The following is a 12628-nucleotide window of genomic DNA, read 5'->3' as shown; positions in this document are numbered from 1 at the left end:
TGTTTATTTCTGTTGGGATGTGTTTACTGGGTGAGCTAGTTTGTTTTTAATTATAATCCCACCTGTACTGGGTTAAATATATCACTTTGTATTTGAATCACTTTTCTCTAAACCAGAAATAATTTGCTTTTGGGTTTCTATGATGGTGTGAAGGTCAGACTTAAAATTTTGTACACTACTCAAATAGTCCACTTGAGAAGGTTGTACTCTTGGGGGGGAAAACTTATGATGTTCACATAGAATCATAGAATATCAGGGTTGGAAGGGATCTCAGGAGGTCATCTAGTCCAACCCCCTGCTCAAAGCAGGACCGATCCCCAGTTAAATCATCCCAGCCAGGGCTTTGTCAAGCCTGACCTTAAAAACTTCTAAGGAAGGAGATTCCACCACCTCTCTAGGTAACACATTCCAGTGTTTCACCACCCTCCTAGTGAAAAAGTTTTTCCTAATATGTAACCTAAACCTCCCCCTCTGCAACTTGAGACCATTACTCCTTGTCCTGTCCTCTGCTACCACTGAGAATAGTCTAGAACCATCCTCTCTGGAACCCCCTTTCAGGTAGTTGAAAGCAGCTATCAAATCCCCCCTCATTCGTCTCTTCTGCAGACTAAACATCCCCAGGTCCCTCAGCCTCTCCTCATAAGTCATGTGGTCCAGTCCCCTAATCATTTTTGTTGCCCTTTGCTGGACTGTCTCCAATTTTTCCACATCCTTCTTGTAGTGTGGGGCCCAAAACTGGACACAGTACTCCAGATGAGGCCTCACCAGTGTCGAATAGAGGGGAACGATCACGTCCCTCGATCTGCTCGCTATGCCCCTACTTATACATCCCAAAATGCCATTGGCCTTCTTGGCAACAAGGGCACACTGTTGACTCATATCCAGCTTCTCGTCCACTATAAGCCCTAGGTCCTTTTCTGCAGAACTGCTGCCGAGCCATTCGGTCCCTAGTCTGTAGCGGTGCATTGGATTCTTCCGTCCTAAGTGCAGGACTCTGCACTTATCCTTGTTGAACTTCATCAGATTTCTTTTGGCCCAATCCTCCAATTTGTCTAGGTCCCTATGTATCCTATCCCTACCCTCCAGCATATTTACCTCTCCTCCTAGTTTAGTGTCATCTGCAAACTTGCTGAGGGTGCAATCCACACCATCCTCCAGATCATTTATGAAGATATTGTACAAAACCGGCCCCAGGACCGAGCCTTGGGGCACTCCACTTGATACCAGCTGCCAACTAGACGTGGAGCCATTGATCACTACCCGTTGAGCCTGACAATCTAGCCAGCTTTCTATCCACCTTATAGTCCATTCATCCAGCCCATACTTCTTTAACTTGCTGGCAAGAATACTGTGGGAGACCGTGTCAAAAGCTTTGTTAAAGTCAAGGAACAACACGTCCACTGCTTTCCCTTCATCCACAGAGCCAGTTATCTCATTATAGAAGGCTATTAGATTAGTCAGGCATGACTTGCCCTTGGTGAATCCATGCTGACTGTTCCTGATCACTTTCCTCTCCTCTAAGTGCTTCAGAATTGATTCCTTGAGGACCTGCTCCATGACTTTTCCAGGGACTGAGGTGAGGCTGACTGGCCTGTAGTTCCCAGGATCCTCCTTCTTCCCTTTTTTTAAAGATGGGCACTACATTAGCCTTTTTCCAGTCGTCCGGGACCTCCCCCGATCACCATGAGTTTTCTAAGATAATGGCCAATGGCTCTGCAATCACATCCGCCAACTCCTTTAGCACTCTCGGATGCAATGCATCCGGCCCCAGGGACTTGTGCATGTCCAGCTTTTCTAAATAGTCCCGAACCACTTCTTTCTCCACAGAGGGCTGGTCACCTCCTCCCCATGCTGTGCTGCCCAGTGCAGTAGTCTGGGAGCTGACCTTGTTTGTGAAGACAGAGGCAAAAAAAGCATTGAGTACATTAGCTTTTTCCACATCCTCCGTCACTAGGTTGCCTCCCTCATTCAGTAAGGGGCCCACACTTTCCTTGACTGACTTCTTGTTGCCAACATACCTGAAGAAACCCTTCTTGTTACTCTTAACATCTCTTGTTAGCTGCAACTCCAGGTGTGATTTGGCCTTCCTGATTTCACTCCTGCATGCCCGAGCAATATTTTTATACTCATCCCTGGTCATTTGTCCAATCTTCCACTTCTTGTAAGCTTCTTTTTTGTATTTAAGATCAGCAAGGATTTCACTGTTAAGCCAAGCCGGTCGCCTGCCATATTTACTATTCTTTCTACACATCGGGGTGGTTTGTCCCTGTAACCTCAATAAGGATTCTTTAAAATACAGCCAGCTCTCCTGGACTCCTTTTCCCCCTCATGTTATTCTCCTAGGAGATCTTGCCCATCAGCTCCCTGAGGGAGTCAAAGTCTGCTTTTCTGAAGTCCAGGGTCCATATTCTGCTGCTTTCCTTTCTTCCTTGTGTCAGGATCCTGAGCTTGACCATCTCATAGTCACTGCCTCCCAGGTTCCCATCCACTTTTGCTTCCCCTACTAATTCTTCCTGGTTTGTGAGCAGCAGGTCAAGGAGAGCTCTGCCCCTAGTTGGTTCCTCCAGTACTTGCACCAGGAAATTGTCCCCTACATTTTCCAAAAACTTCCTGGATTGTCTGTGCACCGCTATATTGCTCTCATAGAAAAACATAGAAAAGAAGTAACTGAGGAATAGAAAAATAAATTGTCATTTTAATGTCAATCATTCCCAGTATAGACCTTTGGCAGAAATAGTACTGTCTGTAGCTTTTGACAGAATATAATGGAGTTTCACGGCCTAATACAATACTAGAAATAATCTGTATTCTGGTTGAACAATAGCTAGGTATTTAGCATTGGCTTGTTAAAGAAGATAATTCTATTGGATTTGGAAGCAAGTATGTAGAATTAATGCACAGCAGATGAAGGGTTTTACTAAAAGAAAAGTGCTGCTGTTACTTGTCAGATTGCAGTTTGACAGTTTTATAATATTCTCTCTCTATTCAGGAAAAAAAATCAAGTATGTGATGTGTGAATCCAATTACAAATCAGTTTAATACGATATTAGTGGATAACATCTCCTTAGTACCAGCACTTCACTGTTATTTTCTACGATTGTTTCTCTTGTTTTCTGCCACAAAGGAGGAGGTTTTTGGTCACAAAATCCTGGAGCAGGGGTAGGGAGGAGGTTTTCAGTTCCAGATCATAAGAAGTCAGGCCCATTCATTGTCTGTCTATAGCAGTACATTCCACAACAATTATACTTGGACTGGGCCTGCTTCCACCCCTACATAAGTCAGTAATAGGGTTACATCTTTTTCTTTCACACTCATTACACATATTGTTTTATACTCCACTTGAGTTGGTGAATAAACTGCACTCAGGGCAATCCTGAGGTAGGCAAAATTTTAGCTGAATTTAATGGGAGTTTAAGGCTGGAGCCCCTTTATAATACTGCTCTATATTTTATTCCTTAGAGAAACAAAAAATGTGAAGACAAAAATTAAAATCTATAGATGGTCCCAAAACCCTAGATCTGAATTCTGATACTTTGGGACGTGCAAAAATCCAGATGTGGATTTTAGGCTTTTAGAAACTGACAAAGTGCTTGTCATTAAACTGCTTTATGCTTTTTTTAACATTTTATTTGTATTTTACATTTTAAGATAGAAATGTACAACTTTTCCCTACAGCACCATTGTCAAGCAAGCTGGGAAATGAAACGGGAATATTTTAGGAGGACTTGTGGCATCTGATGAAGTGAGCTGTAGTTCACAAAAGCTTATGCTCAAATTTTTTAGTCTCTAAGGTGCCACAAGTCCTCCTTTTCTTTTTGCGGATACAGACTAACATGGCTGCTACTCTGAAACCAGGAATATTTTAGTTGACCTAAATATAATGTGGATTGGTATTTTACTTGAAGCAATAGTATGTTGTAATCTAGCAAACAAAAGTCTTCATGGTACATAAGCACATAAGAATGGCCATATTGGGTCAGACCAAAGGTCCATCTAGCCCAGTATCCTGTCTTCTGACAGTGGCCAATGCCAGGTGCTTCAGAGGGAATGAACAGAACAGTTAATCATAAAGTGATCCATCCCCTGTTGCCCATTCCCAGCTTCTGGCAAACAGTAGCATTTTAAAAAAAAAATGCTATTCTACCTTTGGTCCCAAGCACCCTCTGTGGGCCTATGTTCACTAGGAGAAATGGGTCTTCTTAATAGGTGTTAGCTAACTCATTTTAAAACCTTACTATAGACAGGGCAAGGGGTATTTTAACATATCGGCTGATTGTTTTGTAACCAAGGAGGGAGCATAAGGTCCCCACTATAACATGTATTAGCTGATCAATACAACTTTCCCTGTCTACAGTAAGTTTTAAAATGTATTAACGAACATGTTTTATCCTTGCATGGACAGGCCCTGTGAGATGTGCAGAGGAGCAAATGAAAATAAATGTACCAGAGCCCACACAGCATATTCTCCTTCTAGCCCATGAGCTCTGCAGTTATGGCTATGTTGGATGATGGGGATGGGCCTGCTAAGAATGAGGGGAGTTGGGATGCATCCCTACTTAATGGCATAGTGTCCTGAAGACTCCAAACATTTCCAAGCTGAAATCCATGTGGGAGTTAATGCTGGCTTTTAACCGCATTAACTAACTCAGCCTCCCCTCTGCAGGAGGTTCAATCAATTTAGCAGCATAGGTTTTCTATGAAGTTTTTGAGAACTTAAAAAAATTTATTTTGAGACCTTGTATTATGGTACAGAGTATCCAGGACTGTGTGTATGCAGCAAAGAGGAAAACAGACTTTATTAGGGAGTGAGTAATGGATTACGGAGCCAAATTTATGCACTGACTTTAATTTGGCTTAGTTTCTAGACTGATATTCTCAGATAAGTAGTAAAAGAGGCACTCGTAATTAAATTCAGTGACTATAAATCAGAATGTTGTCAAAAGGATCCTAATGACTCAGGTGATAGCAGGTTAATGCTTAATTCCAAATATGTACAATTATACTGTTTTCCCCCTCACACACCAAGGAAAAAAAAGTACAGATGCACGAACTCAGATACCTCAAAACATGGGAAAACACTTTGAGCCTAATACTCAAACTCCCACTGAATTGAATGAAGTCAATACAGTGGTGTGTCTTGTACCACCTTTACTATTCCTTCTTACAGCTCCTTTTCTATGATCTGCTAAGGATTTTGAGAAGCTACTGTTAAAGGGAAGTAAATAACAGATTCACAAAAGGACCTTATACATATGTCATGATATGAAAGAACGGTCATCACACCTTTTCCCAGTCATATTTCCACCTGGTCAAAAAGTCTTTGGCTTTGTGCCTCTGCACTGTGTTGTAGAGTCAGAAACTCTCAAGCTTCACTCCAGTTTGGTATCTTTCTTCTCCTATGGGAGATTTTTCTTCCACAGTCTTTACTTCATGTTAAAAAAAATAGCCTGTTTAAAACCCACGTTGCCTTCTTCTAACTGAGTTAAGTACAAGTGCTGAACCAAAGTACAGAACATACAGATAAAAACATTAGTTGTTCTCTCAAAGGCAGTATGTAGAAAAGTCTTTTAAGAGCATTTGAATCAGTGCCACTGCATAATTTTGGGTCTTGTATGTATTAGAAAGCAGCTTGCTACTTATGCACCATCCCAACATTTAAGATTACCTATAATGCTCTTGTAACTGTCCTTTGACTTGAACACAGGAGTAAGGCTAGGGGGTTGGAGATAGGACATTCTCATGGTTTGATGGTAGGTCCAGGATTTAGCTTCCCTCATAGATCTGCCCAAACCCAAGTTTGTTGCCTTTCAAGGCTGCAAAGCTTATCAGTATTGTATCACTCAGAACTTTACTGAAGGGAGGTGATTTGAGTGTATTCAGGAGTTCTTTTTGAGTTAGACATCTGCCAATTTTAGTATTTGCACTTTAAATGATTTGGATAATGGCATAGAGAGTACACTTGTAAAGTTCGCATATGATACCATACTGGGAAGGATTGCAAGCACTTTGGAGGACAGGATGAGAATTCAAAATGATCTGGACAAACTGGAGAAATGGTCTGAAATAAAGAGGATGAAATTCAATAAGGACAAATGTGAAGTATTCACTTAGGAAGGAATAATCAATTGCACAAATACAAAACGGAAATGACTTCCTAGGAAGGAGTACTGCAGAAAAGGATCTGGGGGGTATAGTGGATCACAAACAAAATATGAGTCACCAATATAATACTCTTGCAAAAAAACCGAACATCATTCTGGGATATATTAACAAGAGTGTTGTAAGCAAGACATGAGAAGTAATTCTTCCAGTGGAGACAGTCCAAAGGAGAGCAACAAAAATGATTAAAGGTCTACAAAATATGACCTATGAGGAAAGACTTAAAAAAAATGGGTTTGTTTAGTCTGGAGAAGAGAAGACTGAGGGAGGACATAACAGTCTTCCAGCGCATAAAAGGTGCTTATAAAGAGGAGAGTGATAAATTGTTCTCCTTAACCGTTGAGGACAGACAACAGGTAATGGGTTTAAATTGCAACATGAAAGATTTTAGGTTAGACATGAGGAAAAACTTCCTAACTATAAGGGTACTTAAGCACTGGAAGAAAACTACCTAAGGAGATTGTGGAACCTCCCTCTCTGGAGGTTTTAGAGAACAGGTTAGACAAAGACCTGCCAGGGAGGGTCTAGATAATACTTAGACCTGCCTCAGTGCAATGGACTGGAGTAGGTGTCCTAATGAGGTCCCTTTCAGTCCTACATTTCTGTGATTCTATCTGTTGTTTTTTAGCCAATGTACACTTGCCCAGAAGCCTCTACCTAGAATGAATGCTTAGAAACTATTTTGTGATACGTGCATTACAAACACCTAGAGAGAGAGATCAATGTGTTTTTGCTGAAGTCCAATCTATAACCATTAGATTCCCCATAATGGGTTAAAATAAGAAAATAAAAGATAATTTGTGTTAATCAGCTTACCATTTAAAAAACAAACAAACAATTCACTGGATCAGCAAGAAGTTACATAAGGACAGGGTTTGTTGCTTGCTTGAATGTCTCCAATGAATACATACTGAAGTGTTCGATCTGACCCTTTGTTTAGGCTACTATGCGTTTATACTGTGCTCATCACAGGGTATAGTGTCTGAATCCGTCACTTCAATTGTCTGGATTGTAGTGGTCTACTGTTGTGAGAATGGGTACAATAAAGCATGAAAAACTGGTTTTAGCAAAATATTTTTTTCTCAACCACAATATATGCATCCTTGTTTATTGACGTGTATTTCTGATGGAGGTCAGGTTAAATTTTTTTCCAGAGGTACATTTAAAGAAGGGCCAACTGAGACACAGTTACTCTAACATCTCTTGCAAACCAATAACAATGGAATGAATATGCCAACCAGTTGTGAAGAATTCTGACAAGGGTTTGGGGGCAGGCAGAAGCTGTGTTTTGGGGATGTAGCTGTTTCCCTTTTTTTTATTTATTTCAGGGAGAGCTAATTCATTATTTACATTTTTTTTCTGCTGGATGGTCATAATTTGTGATTGTTAAGGTACTTAGCGATTTTTGTGAGGGCCTTTTTAGTGTTCTTAAAATAAATACAAATTAGTTGCAATTCTTATTGCTCTTCATCTTTTTTTCTTCTGCTGTTTGAAGCAGAAAAGTAGATGGTAATCATGTATTATTATCATAAACTCTTCTAAGTGTTTAGGGGTTGGATTCAAGTGTATTGTGAATGTTGTAGCTTTCTTTCATTTTCATTTGGCAGCTGAAATGTCTTTCTAGTGCAAGCTTGGGAGTGAACCCAACGTAGGTTCTTGTCATCGTAACCCAGATCCTTTTTCTGTACATTTATTGTTATTTATACATGATTTTAGGTAGTAGGGAGGAGATGTAGGCTCCTCTGCTTTGTGCTGGGTAGTAGCTAGTCATGGTGGACTTTTTGGAGGGGTTACAGGTCTGCCTGTATTAGCTGTAGGTGGAAGGGGGCTCAAGGAGTGACAAAGGCAATGTCTGATACATTGGTGCACCCTCACACTGCAAATGAGTCATTAGCCTCTCCCACTATCATCCCAAATTTTTACTGCTACTCTCTCTATGCACCTGGCAAGGTTCTTCTGGTAACTAGTTTGGGAAGTTACAGGAGGGAATCAGTTTTCAGATCCCTCTGTATTCAGATTTCACCCATGCGGCTGTCCTTTTAATTCTCCCTGATCCTGTATTAACTATGTGAGGAATATAGATGGGATCTTTGGGGCAGAAGGCAGTGGAAATGCTTGGGGAGTGGGAGGAAGGATTGGGAATATACAGTCCTGGATTCTCCCAGTTCTTTGTCCTGTAAGGTAAATTAAATTGAATAATTTTGAGGTCTTGTAAAAAACAAAAAGGCAACCGCTCCATGAAACGCAGCTGGGATTTTAAGGCTCCCAGGCTGTAGATATGAAATCCAGGCGTGGACACGGGGGAAAAGGGGTAGCTGAGTGGCTACAGCGGGTATCCTAGGCGGGGAAAGCTAGAGGGGCAGATATGTATTGGCGGGGGCGGGGTACCAGCTGGGAGGGGCGGACACCCCCCCCCAGTCGATGAACGCAGGACTCCCGCGGCCGCTGGGCTGCTCCGCCGGCGCCCCCTCTCCCTGGGCCGGGCTCTGCGAGCGGCTCCGCGCCCGAGACGCGGCAGCATCTGCTGGGCTCCCGCCCCTGGCCCCGCCCCGCTGCCGGCCGCGGAGGAGGAGGAGGCGGAGGCGGAGGCGGCCCCGGCATAAAGCAAGTTTTGTCCCCGCTGCTCCAGCCGCTGCTGCGCCCCGCAAGGAGGCGGCGGCGAGAGCCCGAGCCCCGCCCGCGCCATGGCCGCGGCTGCCCCCGGGCCGGAGCGGGGAGGCAGCGCGGCCAGAGCAGCCCGGTAACCGCCCGGCCGCAGCGCCTGGCGCCTTCGCCCCGCCTGCCCGGCCGCGTCCGCCCGCGGCTGGCCGGGCCCCGCGGCGCAAGGCGGGGAAGCTCGCGGTGCTGCTGGGCTCGGGGCCCCGGAACCATGTGGGGCAGCGGGATCCTCCCTGAGCTCGGGGACGGTGGCGGCTTGCGCAGCTACAAAGCCGGTAAGGAGCCCGCCCGCCGCGCATCCATCCCTGCCTCCCTCCGGCCGGGACCCTGCCTCCCCCTGCCCGCTCCCTTCCTGGGCGGCCCCTGCCCAGCGGGCACGCCGCGCTGCCTGGGGACATCTGGGCGCCGCGCTGGGTTTGCAGAGAGCGACCCGTTTCCAGACCCCGCTTCTCTCCCCGCTCCCGGGTTTAAACAGATGGCCGGGAGATTGGTCTCCATGCCCCAAGTCTGGCTTTGGGGCAGACCCGGCCCCACAACCAAGCGGTTCTGTGTAGTGCTTCAAAAACAGTCGCAAAAGGATGGGGGTGGAGGGGAGAATAATAGTTTTGGGGAGGTGGCAGAAGGTCAGGGCAACTCATTTGTGGTGGTGCGTTTGCAGACAGGCTGCTCTGTGTAGAGGGACATTTAAGGGAGCCATTTGAGCTGAGGAAATGCAATTAGCTCGGGCCTATATTTAGGATTGATCATAATTACTTTTAAATCTGCGACTGAAAAAAAACCCCCTCCCCCACCAGACACCTCACTTGTTTCTCTGCAAAGGGAGAGAGACAAGTTTGGGGTTAGAGGAAGAGTCCTCATTGCACATCTGTGCTTCTTTTGCACATGGCAAGAAGAGATCTAGTTAATGAATCTTTAGTCACTGGGTATAATTGAGGCAGCACTGGTACAGTGACTGGAAACATAGTGATAGCTCTGGGTCAGTTGTTGTTTTTTTGGTAGTGTAACTTTTCAGGATATATGGTATCTTGGCCAAATTCATCACTGGTGTAATTCAATTGAAAATGTTTTTAGAATGTGAAAGGATAAAAGGATGAGAATAAGGGAAGGCCAGTTTTCTTGAAATCAATGGAAATCAATGAAATCTTCCACCAGAGAAGAAGCTGGCTCACTGTGTTTAGATGTGTTGTATATCTCTGTTTGTAATTAAACAGTGCACTATGTGATCCCCTTGATTCTTCTTGTGCTGATTGCTGAAATGACATTGTGTTATATCCAGTAAAGTACCCATCTTTTATTATTAATGTGGAACAGTTTGGTCACAGTGCTGGGAACTCACTGTATGTGGCTGTAGGGCACTTGAAAATGCTATCATTCTTTTGCAACATTAGTAGTTATTTTATATCTCCAATTAGCTGGATTTAGGGATAGAAACATAAACTGCCCACAGTTGCAGGAGAACTAACTGTTATAGATTATACAGATGTAGTTTTCAAATACCCCTTTTTTTGTATCATTTGCTATTTAGTTAGCTGGAACATAGAGGTGGTGACAAAACCTGATTTTTTATCTAAATAATCTGCTTTTCCTTAATTCATCCTAGAGGATGGAGGACCTAAACGATAGACGTCATTGCCCGTATGCGTGGTTCTTGTTTCAGGTTTGGACTACGACCAATGTTTTAGTCAGGTTTTTTTTTTTAACATTGTTTTGGACCTTTAATTTTAGTGTAACTTTTATAACTGTTTCTGGCCTGCATTTGAACTCTGAGTTTCTACAATGGGCAAGACTTTTTCAGATTGATTGATATTTAGAATTGAATTGAATTTTTTTAGAGACAATTTTGTAGTGTATCGATCTCATGAATAGGACAACCCATGGGAGCAAGGGCTTTCAGGATTGGGCCCTCTGTGGCAAATAAAATAAATGGACTGACTGCAGAGCGCTTTAGACAGTTTTTTAGAAGGGGGAGCAATATCATGCAGTTCTTTTTCAAGCAAAACTCTCATGATTTTGCTCCCTAGTCTAGACTAATACATCATTGTCAAAGTGTAGGGCTAAATTCTGCTTTCTTCTACACTGGTGTAAACTGGAAGTAATGTCATTGAAATCAGCCTAGTGTGTTAGTTTTGAAACTGAGATGCATAGTTTTAATTTTGGAATTGCAACATGGTTGCAAAACATCCTGTCTCTTTCATTAAATGATATATAAATAGTTGGCATAGTTAAATGGCAATATTGTTTGCTTTTGAGCTGACATGTTTTTGCTTGAAAATATAAGATGTTTCTAGCAACTGCCTGAACCTCCACAAATAGTCCAATGTGTGCTCACGGTAATCTGAAAGAAGATGCTGTTGTTTCTATACTGGTAGCAAGAATTATTAATCTCTTAAAAGTATGTATAACATAATTTGCTAAGGCTTAGTTGTTCTTTTGTCTAGTTATCTAGTCTTTTGATAGGAAAAGTTGTCATATCCTACATAAAATCAAAGGAGAAAACTGCCTGGGGCCTAAATTTTTGGAAGGTCTAAGTGCCTGTGGATTCCTTTGGAACTGCAGGAACTTGGCAGCTTTGAGAAAGTGGCCATAATTATTTGAAATCTGGTGGTACAAACAACAGTACTTGGGCAGTGTATAATATCAGTTGTTACGATCACTAAACTTAGAGCCAGATATGAAACCTTTTCATGTTAATGGGAGTCTTTCCATTCACTTCAGTGGGCTTTGGATCAGGCCCTTACTGGCTATGTGAACACTGCAGTCTAATCCCAGGATTCAAACTCAGGCTCAAACTTCACCCCCCTTCTGTCTATACACAAATCATACTAAGCCAGGGCTCAGTCTCAGGAGTGACTGGGAGTGAAGGGTCTGAGCCTAAGTGAAGCTGGGACCCAGGGTTCGAACTCTATAGCTTTGCAATAGAGACTTGTGCTTTGGGAGTCTGCCAAAAGTATTCCACTATCTCACAGGCTGGATTTCATTGTCCTTTTCCCCGGGGACATCCCTTCTGCATTAAATTGGTATATTTGGAGGACTAGCCAACTGTTCTTTTTTAGTCCTGAAAAGGGCGGTTTGAGGAAGTATAATCATTGCTATGTTCACTGGAAGGGAGGTGGGTATATTCTGCCGCTGAATATTGTACGCCAGTGTGGTCTCTCAGCAGTCACACTAAACTCCTTGATACTCAAGGATCGCTAATAGAATGCGCATAGTGTCAGTGATGCTCAAATCTGCTCCAGTTGTCTGGCTCCCGGTCCTATTGCCCATCCAGCCTCCACAGATTAGAAGAGCTTTTCAGACATCTCGCTTTCTGAACCATGTCAATGCAAACGCGAGGATCCCGCTGCACGATGACCTGCAGAACCTGCCAAAGACAAGATTAAAATCCCACAACCCTCTATGGAACTGTATCAAGACCCTTACACCCAACTTCAATGCTGAGGCTCAATGGAGAGTCACATGGAACTGTTTCACATGGAACTATTTCAACTGCTCAAAACAAACCGCTCATTGATCCTGTTGAGGAACCACCGGATCTCGATTTATGTCAGAAAGACTGGTGCAGATTGAATTGCATAAGGACATCTCATGGGAGATGTGGACAAATCCTCTTTAAATGGAAATGAGGCAAACACCTGTATGCAACTGTGGTCACCAGACACAAATGATGGAGCACATCATATCTGAGTGTCCCCTTCATTCTTTTGCTGGGGGCCTGAAGGACATTCACCAGTTCACTGCTATGGCAATGTGCTGGCTATCAAACTCAGATATAAATTTGTAGTTGTTGCTACCTACCCAAGCCATACAAAAA

The 12628-nt window shown here is 43.3% G+C and overlaps 1 protein-coding gene across 2 annotated transcripts in view; it reads left to right on the top strand.

Moving 5' to 3' along the window:
- Window positions 1-8989: 8989 nt before the first annotated feature.
- The window catches only part of CEP85L (centrosomal protein 85L), a 177743-nt gene continuing 174104 nt past the window's right edge, over window positions 8990-12628 (top strand). For both annotated transcript variants that reach the window (XM_074948308.1, XM_074948307.1), the window contains exon 1: window positions 8990-9092. In XM_074948308.1, the coding sequence (XP_074804409.1) occupies window positions 9029-9092 (64 nt within the window). In that variant the 5' untranslated portion in view covers window positions 8990-9028. The remainder of the gene's footprint in view (window positions 9093-12628) is intronic.

This window comes from Natator depressus, chromosome 3 (genome assembly GCF_965152275.1).
Source record: "Natator depressus isolate rNatDep1 chromosome 3, rNatDep2.hap1, whole genome shotgun sequence".
In the NCBI taxonomy this organism is placed as follows: domain Eukaryota; kingdom Metazoa; phylum Chordata; order Testudines; family Cheloniidae; genus Natator; species Natator depressus.
This window is presented reverse-complemented; position numbering and strand designations above follow the sequence as displayed.